Here is an 18,399-nt window from a genome sequence, read left to right as displayed (position 1 = left end):
CAGATTCTTGAAAAGAAGGAAAGGGTCTTGAGGAAAAAGGTTATTCCTTTAAAGGTACTATGGCAACACCATGGCATCGAAGAAGCAACTTGGGAATCAGAATTCGAAATGGCTGAAAGATATCCTCATTTGTTTACAACCTAAGATCGGATGAAATTTTGAGGATGAAATTTCGTAAGGGGGAGAGAGTTGTGATAACTGTAACCTTTAGGCCATGGTAAATTTAACTTCTTTGATAAATTAGCATGAATTGCTTTGTATTCAGTAAATAAGTTCATACTAGCCATGTTATTCATTTATTTGAGTTGTGTTTACTGATATTGGAAATTCCTTTTGACTTATTAGTGGTAGGAGGGGCTTAGATGAAAGCAAATTATGAGGGTCAAGCTGAAACATAAATAGCATAAGAGTTGGGGCAGAGAGTGAAAAAAAAAAGATGGAGCATGCTGAAACCAGGTGTGATACCTGGCAGCACTACAAACCAGCGGCTGCTACCTGGCAGTTCTGAAAACCCAGCAGCAGACACCTAGAGCACAGCTGTCAGCACTGCAGGATCCCTGTTGCCACCTGCTGCTATGGTCCTGCCATCTGTCCAGCTACTGTCTTGACTTTTCCAGCCTGCAGAACAGCCTGGACATAGAAAAGAATAACCCAAAATTTTGCTGAAAACCCTAGTTCTAGAGAGAGAGGAGAGGGAGAGAAAGGGAGCGATAACTCTTCAGAAAATCAGGAAAATTCAGAGAAAATCAAGAAATTATACAGGAAATTCAGAGGGGAACTTAAGACTAAGTTGAAGAAGCTGAAAATCAAGGCAGGTGTTCTTAATTTTCATTTATTTACCTAGGTATTGGGTATTTAAGGGAAACAAGGGTAGAAACTTGTATAAAAGTTGAATCCTAATAAGGAAGATTTAAGTTTATTATCTCTAATTAGTTGATATGGCTGCATAATACATATATGTTCCTTTGGTTATTGTAGTTGCATATCTTGTTTAGTTAGGAAATTTTCATGTGATAGATATTCCTCGTATAAGGATGAAGGATGATGGTTTTACTTGCTATGGCAAAGCTTGTGTATGCATATGTTGAATTGTTATTGCGTGAAATAGATAGCACCATGTGTTGTTGTGGGTACGATATTGTGAAATTTGAACAAGTAGGGATTGTGTCTCTCTTGGGTGGAAGGCCCTAAACCTGCGGAGGATATTTACGCGTTAAGCGGTGGTTGGCCAAGCTGGAGTTTGGCACTTGTTTGAGATAAAATGTGTGCTTGTTGGGATAGCACTGTTATGTTGGAAAAAAAAATGTGTAAATGCCTGCTATTTGAATGTTTTGCATTGGTCACTTTAGATGAACAGATTGCTTTGAATAAAGGTGGTGTTCATGAACCTTATGATCATGCATGCATGTAAGAAATCAAGTGTTATCCTTATTTGATAAGGGGGAGTTAAGAATGTCTACAAAGCTTGTGGTTGCTCACCGTATTCCTTAATGATTTGATGTTCAAACTGAAGGAGAACTCCACTTGTTAGGTTCTCCAAGATACTACCATTTTGACATGTATTACAGGTTGGCAGGAAGGCAATAAGGATACTAAGCGTGTGTTCAGTTTTGGGCTGTTATGTATGTAGACTAGGGAGTGAGAAAAATGTTGTATGAAAAGAGCAACCCAATCTAAAGAGCTTGTTACTCAATGAAAAAAACGTTTTTAGTTGCTTATGGAATATATATATATATATATGTATGTATGTATGTATGTATGTATGTATGTATATATGCAAGTATGTTTTGTGTTTTCAAAAAATGCTCACTTCTAATTGGCTTTTAACTTGATTCCAAATTCATGTGAAGGCGTCGTGATCCCATTGGATTTTAGATGGAGTCATAGCATGTGCCAACAAAAAGCTTGGGACGTGACAGGAGAGGTCTCTCGTATTAGGATTACAGATTCACTTATATTCAGGGATACATAGATGCTGGTTAGGCTGGATCACCCTTTGACAATAAGTCCACGACTGAATACTGTGTGTTTGTTGGTGGTAACTTGGTGGGTTGGAAGAATAAGAAGCAGACTCTACTTGTAGGGTCAAGTGCACAGCCTAGTATAGAACCATGGCACATACCACCTGTGAATTGATTTGCCTCATATGCTTGGGTTCCTGCATTCATAGCTTATGGAGTTGATGTGTGATTATTAAAGTGGTTGTTCATATTACTTCAGGTCCTGTCCTCCATGAGAGGAGGACACTTATTGGAGGTTGATTGTCATTTTGCTTGAGAAAAATAGGTAGAAAATTCATTATTATCACTCATGAGAAGTCTGAATATCAATTGGATGATTTGCTTCTTAAATCTCTCTCTCTCTCTTTCTCTCTCTCTCTCTCTCTCTCTCTTTTTGGGGTGGGGGGTTATACTCAGGTTGGGTTAAGTTCATTTGTAACAAGTTAGGAGTATATGATATATGTGCTCCAATTTGAATGGGAGTGTCCATTGAGTTTATTATAGAAATATGACCTATCAATTCTGTTGAAAATGCCAATATTTAATTGCGGTTGAATTTCATTTTGGGTTTTGAATCTCCAATTTACATTTCATGGAAAATTTATTCCACAGTTGAATTTCTAAAAAAATGTCTGAAATTTTGAGATATTGATAAATTTTGGATGATTTATGAAAATTTCGATGGAAATTTTGTCCAAAAAATTCACTGGTAGTTTGAGTTCTGAGTGTGGTAGAAAGCAGAAATTTTGATGGCAATTTTATCAATTTCATGGAAATTTAAGTCCATCAAGGTAAAAATTCAACAAAAGAAGCCAGTCTGCATGCTGTACATTTTTGTTTGCTTTGAAATTTCCCTGCTTGATACCAATAAATTTGTCTTCTAATGTTATATTATTTCTTTAATTATTTATTATGGAAAATTATTTTGATAGTCCACTATCTGATAAGCATTTAAGATTAAAAATGACTATTATGATGGTTACTCAAATTCTAGTGTTACTGTCATCTGATTGAATGCCATCTCTGCCTTCTACTTCAGAGGATGGCAGCCGTGAAAGTGTCAACTTAAGTACCAAATTTCACTACTAGTCGAGTTAACATGTTCATTTTATTACAGTCTATAGTGTGTGACTAGCAATATTGTGTAATGGATAGGACAATTTTCCATTTCATGCTCATTCCTCTCTTACCTGCCTCTCATAGGTCAGGGCTCTCTGAATTTTATAAACCATTACAAGATCCATTAATACGGAATTGTGTTGAAATTATGGACTTGGATAAGTATCATGCTAGTCAAGGAAGCAATGCAATTTCAATGGGAAGAAGCATTTGGTCAAAAGTCTTTCCAAAGTCTCGTAGATGTTGGTTACCGACAGGCTGTTTGGTAAAAACACTTAAATAATTCCATTGCCTTCCATATGGCTTTACTGATTGCTATAACAGTGCTTTCAAACATGCAGAAACTTCTAGAGGTTTTACATGGGGTCCTACCAAAGATGTCTTTAATAGCTTCAGATTTCAGTTATCTACCAGATGTGAGAGTAGCTGGTGAAAGAGCTCCACTAGTTTCCACCAAGGTATTTTCTGCATGTTATTATTGTAATTATTGTAATTATTGTGTATGCATGTGTAATCATAATCTTTTGATTTGAATTAAAGTTACTTGTGTTTTGTGTATCAGCTGGGGATGCAACTTTATACATCAATATTATTTTACATTCTTGCATTATAATTAAAGACTTTAATTAAATGCTTGAGTTTAAAGAAACAACACTTCCTTTTTAAACTTCTATTAATTTGTTTTGCTGTGTGCCAGCTTGTGCTAATGGTATTGAAACTCACCAACATCAGTCATAGAATGTTGGATGAGCTTATGCAGTCATTGACTTTCATTTGACCATCCAAAAGTTTTCATTATTTCATTTAATTAATTTGTTACAGGAGAGATTTGATGATTGGGAGTTGTATTAGGAATTTTGGATAACTTTGTAATGAAATATGGTTGAATGAAGGTGAAAAATTAAGCTAATTTGCAGGAGTTTCTGGTGGTGGATTTCAGTATGCATTGGGGGAACTGATACTCCAAGTTTATTTTCTATTTCATAGAGTTGTGCCATTGGGTCAGGTGAGAAGGCGCATGGCCTACAAAGCAAGGATATGGGACACTGGATATGGATATGAAATGGATAAATATATTTGACATGTTAGGTTTATTTATATAACACCGTATGTCTACAATATTTAACCATAGAAATTCTTAATATCTCACCTCTTATAATATAAATGCTGCCTTCATTATAATTACAAATATGGCATTTTATTTTGGTTATTTTTGATGAAAAGGTACAGTAAAAATCTTATTACTGTACGTCATCATTTTGTCTGTTGCTTTTGTCAAAAAAAAATTGTGTCAAAAAAATTGTTTCTACTCTTTTTACTCTCTTCCATATCCTCTCACTATCTTTCCCCCAACCACACCCACTAATTATTTAGAAGAATCTTCTCGTATTTATAGATTGAAAGCAAGATTTTTGATCAGTGTTTGGAGAAGATTGTGAAAGGGTGTTTTGTTGATCTGCTAGAGAAAAGGCAAAATAAGAAATAGTGGATTAGGATTCTTTATTAGTTGCTAGCTGGGTTTGCAAATGCCTATCCTCAACTTTTGTGAGATTGGAGTGTTTTAATTGTTACAAGAGGAAGTTTAGAAGGATTTGTTTCTAGGTGTCATGGGCCGAATATTTCACACCTTTGTGAGAGGACTGTGCAGCGCTATCTAAGGCCCTCTTATTTAACTAGTCAGCCTATCGTTTACCATAATTCACTAATAGAACACTTTCATTGTCATTCAAGCAAATATAAGCGGAAGCAATAAGCAACTTATGAAAGCAATGATACTTAGGCAGTAAACATTGAAGCAACATAATTCATTATCAACACCTCCATTAACAATTTGTGTCTAGCGAGGGAGGCAAGTAGGCTAAACATGTTTACAATATCTAGTGAGTTTTACAAGTTGATGAACACTCACCCTCCCCTAAAGAGCTTTCTATGCTATTCTCACTCTAGCACTAGGAAACATTAGTATGGCTAAGGAGTCATACTCCCCTTTTTAGCCTAGGGAAAAATTATCTCTGAAAAATAACCCTACACTAGTATTTGCATGATGGAAACCCATCTCAAACGCATGAGACAAACGGTCACAGGCAAGCATAATGCCTCGAACAAGCTCAATTTGTGATGCTCCCTCACTTATGTGGTCGACATCCTCATAGACTTTGATGCTAGATACACTTCAACTTTGTCTATGAACAGTTGCATATCTTCCATAGAAACCTAGCTAATTTGGCTTTTCCACTTGACTAAGAACTTTTGCAGCTCATTCCTCGAGGATGTGAACTCTTTGTCTGCATGATGTCTTCAACTTCTCGTCAGTCAGGTTGCACTATCTTCAATTCTGCTCTGGTTGATTGATTTTGCTTGGATCTTTGGTGTTGACATTGAATGGATTAAGGTAGCTGATGTGAAACCCGGGAGGCACTTTCATCCAAGCTTGAGGGTCAATTCTGTAAGAGGCCTTCCTGACTTTGGCTAAGATGGGGACTGGCCCTTCATATTCACGAAGTAGTCTCCTATTTCATCCTCGTAGTGACCTAATCTGTTCAGGGAAGCTTTCTTCAAGTAGGCTTGGGCAATCTTTGCATTCTATCTCCATTCTTGTTGAAGATGTAAGCTTTGGGACTCTTTCCTTTGTACGGTTTGTCCATTGTGTGAGGTAACAGCGACTGCTGGCTTGTAACAAGCTCAAAAGGATTCTTGTTGGTTGTTGCACTCTTTTGGGCATTGAAACAGAACTGAGCTACATCAAGTAGTTGCACCCAATTCTTTTGGTTTGCATTGACGAAATGATGCAGGTACTCTTCTAGTAGCCTGTTGAATCTCTTCGTTTGCCTGTCTGTCTATGGATAATAGCTCGAAGAGATGTCAAGATGTGAATCAAGGATTCTGAAAAGTTTTGTCCAAAAGTTGCTGGTGAATCTCAAGTCTCGGTCATTAACGATATCTTGAGGAACACCCCAATGCTTCACAACATTCTTAAAGAATAGTTGTGCCATCTCCTTTGCCAAATAGTACTTCAGTGTAGGTATAAATGTATCGTACTTTGAAAAGAGTGTAACACCGAAGTATTGATGCATCTGTTTCTATCGTACTTTGTGCCGTCTCCTCTGCCAAACGGTACTTCCCACTTTGGGCTAGTTGGTGATGAAGTCCATTGAAACACCAACCCCACGGTCCAGATGGTACTTATAGGGGCTCCAGCAGCCCTGTAGTCTTCCTCTGCTCCACCTTGTCTTGTTGGCAGGTGAGACAAGTCTGGGTATAATCAACCACATCATGACACATATGCGACCAATCATGTCTCTGTTGCAGTAATGCCAAAGTGCGCTGTCATGCTGGATGTTTAGACCACATGCTATCATGACACTCTCTCAACATTGTCTTCCTCAGATTTCCAGCTCGTGGCAGAAAGAGTCGGCTATAATGGGTCATCAGCAATCCATCTTCCATCTAGAACTGACGTGCTTTCCCCTCTTCTATCAGCTTTATGAGGTTTTGCACAACTGAATCTTTAGCTAAATTCTCCTTGATGTGCTCCTGCATCATCGTGGTAATGGTACTTGTTGTCAAGTGTGTTACCATCTATAAGGCCGCCGACTCAGCCTTCCTGCCTAGTGCATTAGTAACTTGGTTCAGGTGCTCGCCTTGTGCTTAAACGCGAAATCAAAATTTTCCATTAATTCGTGCCAGCGGCCCATGCTTGGGTGTCAACTTCTGTTGCGTGAAGAAGAGGCTAACACCCGAGTTATCTATTTTCTCTACAAACCTTGACTCAAGTAAGGAATGTCGCCACACGTGGAGACAATGTATCACCGCTAGCATCTCCTTCTCCTAAGCTGTGTACTTCTGTTATGCTTCACTAAGCTTACACCTCTTATATGCAACATAATGTCCCTCCTGTAACAAGACTCCTCCAAAGGCGTAGTCTAATGCATCTGTTTGTACCTCGAAGGGTTTCATGATATCCAGAAGAGCAAGTATCGAATCTCTCATCATGGCATCCTTCAAGTCATCAAAGGCTCCTTGACACTTCTCTGTCCAGTTCCACCCCTGGCCCTTCTTCAGTAGTTCTGTCAAAGAAGTAGTTCTCCTCGAGTACCCCTCTACGAACTTCCTGTAATAGTTGGCAAGACCAAGGAAGGATCGCAGCTCCTTCACTGTCGTTGGGATCTTCCATTCTTGAATAGCTCTCACTTTCTCCATATCAATCCTGGTATGATCTTGCTCAATCACATGACCAAGGAATTTGATGTTCCATTGAGCGAAAGAGCACTTCTCTTTCTTCTCATATAGATTGGTCTCCTTCAGCTTGTCGGAAAGCTTCTTTAGATATTGTTTATGTTCCTCCAAAGTTGAACTGTAGACAACAATATCATACAGGTACACCACGACAAACTTGTCAAGGTACTCATGAAATACCTAGTTCATCAAGGTATAGAAAGTCGTAGAAGCATTCGTCAGCTCGAATGGAATCACCAAGAACTCATATGTCCTATACCACGTTACACAAGTTGTCTTCGGGCATCCCCATAAGCAATTCTCACCTGATAGTAGCTTGACCTCAAGTTAAGTTTAGTGAAGTTCTTGGCATGGCTTAGCTGATCAAACAGATCGACAATCAATGGAATAGGATACTTGTTGCGCATTGTCACCTTGTTGAGCACGCGGTAGTCTACACACATCCGCATGCTCCCATCATGCTTCCTATGAAACAACACCGGTGCTCCAAACGGTGCTTTGGAAGGGCGAATATATCCCGCTTCCAACAAATCATCAAGTTTTTTCTCAACTCTGCTAGCTCTGGAGGCACCATCTGATATAGCCCCTTAGCAGGTGGTTTTACTCCTGGCAACAGCTTGATCTTATGCTCCACACCCTATTGTGGAGGCAAGTTGTGAGGCAGCTTATCCGACATCACCCCCTTGTACTCATCCAATACAGCTTGGATGGTCGTAGGCACCAGCTCTTTGCCTACTTCACCCTTTACCATCACCGTGGCAAGATACGTCTGTTCACCCCTTTTTAATCCCTTCTTGAGTTGCATGGCTGAAAGGAACTTCTCATCGTCTCCTTTCTTTGCAACAGCTTGCACCATACAGGGTTGATCTCCCATTAGATAGAGAACCAACAGAAGGCATCGACACTACCTTAGTCTCCCTTAAGAATTTTATTCCCAAAATGACTTGAAAGTCATCCAACGGCACCGCTATGAAATTCGCATGACCTGCCCACTACTCAAGCTTCATAGTCACTTGCTTGGCTACTCCCAGAGTAGGCTAGGCTACAGAATGCACTGCTTTTATGCAGCCCGAATCCTTCTCCAAGGATAAGTTGAGTCTTTTTGCTTTTGCCTGTGAAATAAAATTATGGGTAGCCTCGGTATCCACCATAGCATAAGTACTTTTCCCATTGATCCTCAAGTCCACAATCATCAATTGTTTCGTTTGTGTAACTTTTGGTGCTTTCACTTGCTTTTCCAATGCGTTCACTAGCTGCATTGCACCCATCCTTGGGGTATCCTCCTCTTCCTTGTCATTCTTCAATGCCCCTCTGTGATGGAAGCTTGTAAGGCATTGAGTGGTGACTTGTGAGGGCACTTGACAACTATGTAAGGGCCTTGACATAAGTAGCATGAAATTTTACCCTTTCCATTAGGTGTGTTGAACTCTCGAGACGATGAAGCTTCTTTTGAAGTTGATGCCTTACTGTCGGCTCCCCCACTTTTGGGTTTGCCCTTCTTGAAAGACTTTCCGCTGTTTCCACCTACGTCGCTCTCTTTGGACGAAGTGGTATTATCACCACCATAGTTAGTCAAGCATTCCACGACAGCTTGTGCGGTAGACAAGTCTTGAACTCTTCGCCTATGAAGTTCTACTTCTATACTTGTTCATGGTTTCAACCCCTCGAGAAAATAGAACAGCTTGTCCTTTTTTGACATATCCCTGACATCCGACATCAAAGTAGAAAATTGTTTCACGTATCTCCTTGATTGACCCAGTATGCTTGAGGTCTCTCAGTTTTCTCCTAGCATTGTATAACATTTTTCAGGAAAGAATTGGGCCTTGAGCTCTCTCTTCAAGTCTGCCCAACAATCAACCACATAGCGTCCATTCTCAATTTCACTGTACTTAGTACGTAACCATAGTTTGGCATCACCAACCTAGTACATAGTCATAGTATCCACTTTCACCTGTTTTGAGTTCGTCCTCAAAGCACGAAAGTATTGCTCCATATCAAACAAGAAGTTCTCCAATTCCTTGGCATCATGGGCAACCCCATATGTCCTGGGTTCTGGTACCTTGGTCTTTCTAAACCTCGGAGTGTTAAAGAGTTTCCCATAGCAAGAACCATCTCATTCATCTTTGTAGTCAGATCAGCTATCTAGGCTTGTAAGGTCTCTGCAGTGTGGTGAAAGTCCACTGACATTTCCACCGTCGAACTTTGTTGATGCTTTTGTGATCCCTCCAATTCATGAACACGTTTCGTCAGTCGGGCCATCTATATGGCCACATTATTGGCTGCCATCTCAGCTTGTGCATTGCAGTTTCTTTCTCTAGCTTTAGCAAGTTTAAATGTCTCTTCCCACTTCTTTTGTATCTAGTCTAGTATACAAATTATCACAAGCTTTTGTCTTATCATCTACTATCCAATCACCCTCTTTGATCATTTTATCTTTTAATATATTTTCTCCATTTAAGTTCCACCACCTAGTTCTCTTGCATTGATTTATGTTACTATTTCTCTTTCATTTTTTAGTACATATAACTAACAATTAAACTTTATGTTTTGTAGTCAAACTTTCACTTGGGATAACTTTACAATCCTTACATGATAAATGATCTCCCCTCTTAGTTAAGAAATAATCTACTTGGGTTTATTTTGTCCGCTCTTGAAGGTAATTAAATGTTTTCTTTCTTTTTAGAGTGGGTATTCATTATAACAAAGATAATATGACATTGCAAAGTCTAAGATCATTTCATTGGACTTATCTTTATCTCCATATCCATGTCCTTCATGCATCCTCTCATAATCTTTATTGTCTTTTTTGATGTGTCCGTTCAAATAAGATCCTATTAATGTTTACGTAGACCTTGGTATCCCTTGTGTACCCCTATCCATATCTTCCCAAAATTGTCTTTTAAGGTTTTCTACTAGCCTTGCTGGGTAGTATATGCACTAATGACATTTATCATCTCTTGAGCTAAAGCTGTCTCAACTTTTATGACTTAGTCCCTTACTCTTTTAAGCATATATTGCACTATCTTTTAGGTGTTTATCTACAATAATTCCTACCCCATTTTTATGGTTATTTTATTTTATTTTTTTATTTGTTATTTTTATCAGTGTGCTTATATCCTGATTTTTCAATTTTTGTAGCTTCTTCCCTACCCACTTAATTTCTTGAAGGCAGATTATGCTAATTTTTCTTCTAATCGTTATGTCAACTATCCTCATGCTTGTACCTATAAGTGTCCTTAAATTCCAAGTTGCTAATTTAATCATAGTGGCGTGGGACAAGAAGTAAGTCCTCTGGAAGAACCTTGTTGGAGAATAATTAAGAAGATTTTGCCGAAGGGATTGTTGGGTTTAGCTTAATTAGTATAAGATTATGTGTATTTGTGTATGTTAGGGGTATGTTTGTAATGTAATGTAGTTTTAGGCAGTCGGTGATGAATTTGAAATGAATTGAATATTAGATTTCCCCTTTGTATCTCCTCTCTATTCCTTCCTCTTCAATTTGTTCTTCCCTCCCAGGGCTGCAGATCCTTGATGCTGCCCCTGCATCACCTATTTCTTCTACTTTTTTTACCTTCTCCCATCTAGAATGACCTGGCCTAGCCCATCTTTGCTCATTTTTAGCTACACCTGGGTGGTATAAGCGCAGCGAGTCACTTGTGGAGCACGCCCGGTGAATATTTGGTAAGGATTCATATCATAAAGATCTGATAAGATTTACATTGGCCGTCACCTACCTTACACAATTCCACTGCTTTATCAAACTTGGGACTGGCTGTATGTAAAGTGATTTAGGACCTTAAGTGCTACACAGGTGGAGTGCATCAGTGCATGTATTTGGAAATTGGTGGTTGTAAAAATTTAGTATATAATTGCTGTAACTTTGTATTGAAACTAGAAGAGGATTGTTTGCATATAGTTCTGTTTTGTAAATTTGGCATGGAAAAATGACTAGTGCATAAACTGAAATGGAATGATTCATACATAAGCTATGTGGTGTTCTGAAATTTGGGTCCATCTGATGCATGAACTGCTATAAAATATGAACAGTGATTTCAAAACCAATGTGAGAGCTTGTTTGGGGCAAAGAGTGTTCAGAAATTAACATGTGTTGAGCAATTGTTGATTGTGAAAGTCAATACATAATTGCTGTATCTCTGTGTTGACATTAGAAAAGAATTGTGCATATAATGGGATCAGAAGGAAAGCATGGAAAAATAGAGCCTAGATCAGCGACATGACTAAAACTATTCCCTTGAGGAAATGCATATCGTAAAATGCAAGATCTAAAAGAATGGGGGATGGAGAGAGGGAGAGGTCTCACTGCAGTAGCACACTGGTGGTGGGGTGCAGTGTTCAGCGTTACGGTGGTGCAGGTGGCCAAATAGGGTTTTGAAGGGTGTCAAAAATTGAGGTGAGTGTAGATTCTCTAATTTCCAAATTTGAGATCCAGTCGAGACCATTGGGCTTAGGCTCACCATCAGGGAGTCCGCGAAGTCCAGGTCTGGTCTCCCGAGCTTTCTGCACTTGAAGTCTCTGATCTGCTTTTGAATCTTCAGATCTAAGTTATAAAGATGGTGGCTGGCACTGCAAGTGTGTGGTGAGGGTAGGGCTGTGAAAGAGGCTGGAAAAAGGGCGTCTTGGGCCACAAGGTTCCCTTCTTTGTGAGAGTGGAAGGCCATCACAGTGTACACAACCTTATCTCTACTTTTATGTACAGAGGCTATTTCCTTAAACTCAGACCTAGGACCAATCAGTCACAAAGGAGCAATCTTACCATTGATCCAATGTCTGCCCTTGGGAGAAAGGCTGGAAGAATATATATTAAAAAAAAAAGGAAGCCAAACCATATAATACCTAAACTTCTGTGAATTTAGTGATTATATCCAAGGTCTTAAATTTCGATTTCGACTAAAATTTCGAAACTCCAAAAGTACGGAAATTTCGACGGAAATTTCGATTTCGATGTCAATTTCGATTTCAATTTGAAAAAATAACGGAAATTAGTAGCAAAGCATGTAATTCTTTCTGAAACTTTAGAAATGGTTAACAAACATAATAATGTAAGTTTTAGGACAAATATATTACAAGTTAAACACATCTATGTTGTGTATGAGGTTGAAAAGTTGTAATATAGTATGTGTCAAACATATTTGTAAGATAATGTATAGTAAACATATTTAGGGCATACAAATGAAATTCATAAATCATTTAAATATTATTTATTGTACAAATAATGATAATTTAGACATAAATGGTTAAATAAAGTGCTTTTGTAAGTTTATTTTTTCATATAATTTCAAAAGCATGTGTCATAATATTTTTTGTTTCGATAAAAAAAAAAAAAAAATTAAGGGAGAAATTTCACTTCACTCCTAAATCTCTCATTTGAATTCCAAGGAAATTTCATTGTATAGTTAAAATTTTGACAAGTTTCGCTGAAATTTCGAGATTTCGATAAATTTCAAAATGATTCGTTGAGATTTCGATGGAAATTATGCAAGACGGAAATCGACTGTGATTTCGATTTCGAGGGTGATGGAAACCGGAAATTTGGACGGAAATTTCGACAATTTCGTGGAAATTTAAGACCATGATTATATCATAAAAGAGGGGCATTTCAAGAAATTAGAAGGAAAATGAGAGGCCTCAACTCCTCGCAGGAATTGATGACTATTGCAGAGATGAATAGGAGATTGTGAAAAGAGAAAAAAGGTTCAGGATTCTAAGATTCAATACCAAAGAAGTGTCTAGTAGTAGTAGTGGGAGTAGGTGTGCGGGAGGGGAGAGAGAGAGAGAGAGAGAGAGTGGGAGGGAGAGAAATTCTGCCGTGCTGTAGGAGATTGAAACCTGGGTTCCAACCTTGTAGAAAAATGAGATGTTTGTTTCATTGTCATATGACAGTTTTGCACCTACCCTCTGTTATATAGTATTAGTGGGTTTGAATGTTCATCAGTCTGTGGTTGTTACTTTTTTATAGTTTTGTTCTTAGTTCTCAAATCATATATTGAAGTTGGAGTTGATTTCTTTGGGATCATTATGTGTATCATTACTTTTGAAGTTGAAAAATAAATTAAATGAGTAAAAAAGCATGAAGAATATCTCTTAAATACTGAGAAAGTGGCATACACCGAAACTACTACCTGATTTTTTTTGGGGGATTTTGTTGTGGTGAGGGTGGCCCTGCTGCGGGTGGTGTTTACTGCTAAGAATTTTAGAATAAAGGTCTTGCTACATGCTTTTGAAAAGTTTAAGGCATATGGATTAGTAAATTATATTTTCAAAATTTGACCTCACCTGCCAAAAGGAGGTGCATAGCAAAACTTTATAATCTCGTATATTCGTAAACCTTTTTCTAGAATATTCTTATGTTAAGGCTTGATATAAATTTTTGGTCCACAACCTAACAGCTTAAGCTTTTAGATAAGTAGTAATTTGTCATGGTATCAAAGCCAAGGTTGCCTGGTCTTGGGTTCTAGTCTTGTTGCCTGCATTTATTTGTTGTTTATTAAGCATTATCTTATTCCCTATAATTAATGTTGCTTATCCTATTTTCATCTCTTTATGTACAATCAAGCTGCACGTGTGGGGAGTGTTGAGGCTTTATATACATTGTTGGCCCACAACCTTGCAGCTTAAGCTTTTAGGTAAAGTGTAATCTAACATCTTAAAATGCAATTAAAAAGGGGAAAAAAAGAAGTAGAAGAAACCTGCCAAAAGGCGGTGTATGTAGTAATTTTTTAGACTCTTGAATTGATGAAAATTTTATAGTGAATTTAAGAGAAATTAATAGAAGAGTGTTTGGAAAAGATAATTTGTGACAAAAAAAAAAAAGAAAGCATTTGTATACATTGGGACAATATATTTAGTATTACCTTTAATTTGAATTTTAAACGTGCTGCTACTTATGGATACAAAAGAAAAAATATAGCTTGTACATGCTCTTTTAATCTTTATTTGATCCTTGAGTACCTTTCTAGGAATAAATTATTTTTGCTAAGATTTAAAATAGTTTTTCTTAAAAACATAAAAAAAGTTGATCCTGGTAGTGGAATACAGTCAAGAATCAAGCTGCCATTCATACTGCTACAAATTTAGTGTTTCATGCGAGGACAAAGAACATTGAAGTTGACTATCATAATCAAGCTTTGATTAATATTGCTAACAACCTAGTGTTCTATGAGAGGGCTAAGCACATTGAAGTTGAATGTCATTTTGTGATGGATGCTATGTTGAAGAAGGTTGTGAGTGTTAGGGATTTATATTGAAAGACATGCTTTATGTAACCGGTTTTAGTATTTATTAATAACTTCAGTTATTCCATTTTAATGAGAATCTTTGTGAGCAATGTTTACCTGACATTATTTATTTAATAATTATGCATGTGTGTCTTTTATTCTATATAGTAGGTGATCTAGAGTGTAGAGTACGACTTATACACAAAAATTAGATCATTAGTTCTTATAGAATATAAGTTTATTGTTCACAGTCTTAAATGAAATTGAACACACCATTGGTAGGACTGTAGCACAAGGTTTTAATAGGTCTGTCTTGACTATTGGGAATGATACATTTCCAACTCCTTGTGCTAGTACACTTTATGTGTATTGAATAGGACCGTCTTGAGGTAATTGTTTTTATACTAACTATATAAAACAATTAATACCTAATGGTTATTATGAGTGCTTATGCTCTTAATCCTAATATGATTATTGGACACGTGCATATAGTGTTTATTACTTTGATTCATAGAAGAGTGAGATTCTTTATGGATAAAAAAACTCAGTGAGTTGGGTGATGACATTATGTGTATGGTGAACATTAATTATTGATGGAATCCATGTCCCGGTATCGAGATTGATGATACCCCTTTGAGGAAGCTTATAAGTTTTGATTGTGTCAAACCTTGCAGGTGGATTTTGAATCCTATACATCAAATAAGTTAAGTGGAAGGTCTTAGGGAATTAATATGTCAATTAATTAAATTTTTAGTATTTTAATTTAATAGACGGGTATCTATAATCTTTACGTGGGGAGATAAATAAGTATTTAATAATAGGAACTCGAAATTTAATTTCGAATATGACAGGGAGTGCAATTTTAATTCTTTAGTGGTATGAATTATAATTAATGTAATTAAGGATGAGTTCGGGTCGGATTAGGAATTCTTAATTACGTGGGAAGCCCTAGTCATATTTGCCCGGAGGTCCCTGTTGTAGCCTATATACACGCGCTCCATTCAGCAGCTAGGGTGAGACGAGCGAATTCTCACAGAGGCAGACATTTTCATGAGAGAAGAAAACCCTAATAGCCGCTTACGAGCCCACTCTCTCAGGAGCAAGGCGTGTTCAAGGAATATAGTAGAAGATTCTTGGTCGTCTTCAAGAGCTCGTTTTCGTACTTGTAGATTTGGGATCAAACTAGATAGATCTCGCAGGTATAATCCTAATCACGTAATTAGGGTTTGCATGATCAGATTATTATTATTTTTATTCATATGCACTACAGCCGGATCTTAGGGCTATTCCGCAAGTCCCTTTAGTGAGAACTTCATTTGTCATATCTGCAACTAGTTGTATTTTCACGAAGGTTCTATTTGAACCTTCCTAGTCCAATGATTGTAAGAAGTTTGGGTTAGGTGATATTTATACACCTCCATCTTGAGGGGGGGTGTTAGAAGAGAGTTTGCTATTTTAGTAATTATATGGTTTGTTTGGGTGCTTTTTTGTCTCCTATGGCTTTTTTGTTATTAGTATATAAGGGGGTATCTGGAGCTGAATGTATACTCCAGGAAACTGCCACCTCTATTTTTTTATTTTTTCTTTTTTTCTCTTCCTTCTTCTTATCTTCTCTCTTCCATTTGTAACTTTTCAATGCTTAATGCTTCCATTTTCCCCCATAAATTATGGTTAAGGGTTAAAGATGTAGTTCATTTCTTTCTTTGAAAATAATGCTAGTGGCCCAATCATAGGGATAATGTATGACTACGAGGAGACTCCATGGGCATAGTGTATGAGGAGACTGCATAGAGCTCCTAGCATTCCTCATTAACCATTCCATTTTGATTAATTCTAGTGTAACTAGATTTCTATGGTTAAATACACACCACTTTTTCTGAAGTACTAGACAAACATTTCTGTAACCAAAATGAACAGAATGTTTGTGTATTCTCTACATTGTTATGTATTCCAAATATTTTGTGCGACAATTGGTTCATTTTTGCACAGGCAAATTAGTGGGCTCTGCAACTCAATTGTGTTCCATCATCACTTTATATAAAATCTTAAGTTGTGGTAGGCTGACACGTTATCAGGCTATCCATTACTTCTCCTCACAGGTGATTGTTTCACACACAAAGAGGCAAATAGACAGGTGCACAAACACAAAAGGAGTATGTTCTATTACACACGTGCGAAAGAGATTTGGGAAAATAAAAAGTAGAGGATGTTGCAGAGAGCCTAGGAGGATCCAAAGCTATGGGTTAAGAAGTTTATTAATAACATTATCTCTACAGGAAAAAAGCTAGGAGCAGCTAGCGAGCGACTGGACCTACTCATAAAATGCTATGTTGATAAAGACTGTTCTTGTGTGTATATGGGGAAAACACAAATAACAGGACTTGAACCCAGGACCTTTGGACCCAAGATGCAATCTTATCTCATCACTTCACTAAAAGCTTAAACTGCTAAGTGGTGCCCAACAATGTATTATCATTTATCTAGCTATCCAAAAAATTGAATTGTAGAAAACCAAGAAGTGGGCTTTCCTTCCAAATGTCATTTGGAAAAAGGTCCAAATGTGATTCAGATAAAGGGAAGGAGGGGGAAGAGCCTTGTCTTCTTTTCAATTTTTGGAATGTAATTTGGCTACTGTCCCTTATATGTTAGACAGAAGCATGTCATTTTGGTTTAACCTTGTTAACTTTATGCTTCGCAGAAAGATGGCAGCAATAAAGATCACGAAACTTATCTGGATGCAAAGGTATGCAATTTCCATTAGCTTTATATCATCTTATGCTTTGAGTTATGACTTTTGGTCATTTTTATAACTCGTGATAGCCTTGTGAGTAGCGTTGTATCTCTAACTTATGGTGCTTCAAAAGTATGTAAAATGTGAGAATCAGACCAGTTCCTTGCATATAGTCAATGATCACAGCCATTAAAAGAAGCAACATAAGCTTGTGAATCATGATAGTGTTAACTTTTTAGTCATTAAACTTTTTGTGCTGTGCTTACCAGCTTATATATAACCTATGGTCCAATTGGCGGCAGTTTTCATTAAAACTAAATTTATCAGCTCCATGTTGCTGGAAACCTCTGGAAGCTGATGGGAAGACATTACAATAGAGCAGAATGTAACCTCAATGTCTCTCCAAATGGTGTTGTACCTTGTGGGCTGTGGCTAGCAAGGTTTTCTCAGGCCTCTAAAAGATCTGCTAATCTTGACTACTATTGTCTTTTCCTTCGTTCAAATTATGGAAATTAAATTTTGACTGCTAGCATCTATTATTTTGCTGTCTCATTTCTCAAGGAATGCACACCTTGGTTGATGTCTACTGGTTATTCTTGGTTGATCCCTTCCGTTATTCTTGGTTGATCACTAGCGTCTATTATTCTTCTCTTTTTCTCAATCACCTTAACATTGGGGTCAAGTTTTCAAAATAATGGGTTACTACAAAAATGTTTATCAAATCGATGCAATATTGTTTCTTGAAATCCTATCAATGATTTTTAGATGGTCATTTAAGTAGACTCTTTTGAATGCTATTTGATAAAACTCTGTTTCCTTTTAAAAATTTTGTGAGACAAAACAGAATGAAATCATTTCCAGATGTTATGTGAAACAATTATACGTGGTACTTGGGTTAAGATCTGGTTGTAGAGTTGTGCTATCCTAAATGTTATTGCAATCTTCCTTAGCATGCGGTATGTGCATTTTATGTCTGATGGTACCTTGTTTTTCAATCGTTGGTACATTTTGGTTTTCATTATTTGAAAAAAAAAAAAAAAACGAGGTGATTTCGTGGACAATTTGTAGGCAGCAGTAG

At 37.3% G+C, this 18,399-nt stretch overlaps 1 protein-coding gene across 4 annotated transcripts in view; it reads left to right on the top strand.

The window, feature by feature from the left end:
* Positions 1-18,399, top strand: part of LOC131152343 (uncharacterized) — a 100,112-nt gene that overhangs the window by 69,746 nt on the left and 11,967 nt on the right. For all 4 annotated transcript variants that reach the window (XM_058104177.1, XM_058104178.1, XM_058104180.1 and 1 more), the window contains 3 exons: positions 3,204-3,384; positions 3,461-3,577; positions 17,289-17,333. In XM_058104177.1, the coding sequence (XP_057960160.1) occupies positions 3,204-3,384; positions 3,461-3,577; positions 17,289-17,333 (343 nt within the window). The remainder of the gene's footprint in view (positions 1-3,203; positions 3,385-3,460; positions 3,578-17,288; positions 17,334-18,399) is intronic.

This window comes from Malania oleifera, chromosome 3, assembly GCF_029873635.1.
Source record: "Malania oleifera isolate guangnan ecotype guangnan chromosome 3, ASM2987363v1, whole genome shotgun sequence".
NCBI lineage: Eukaryota > Viridiplantae > Streptophyta > Magnoliopsida > Santalales > Ximeniaceae > Malania > Malania oleifera.
The sequence above is the reverse complement of the archived record's forward strand: the minus strand, read 5'-3'. Positions and strand labels throughout refer to the sequence as shown.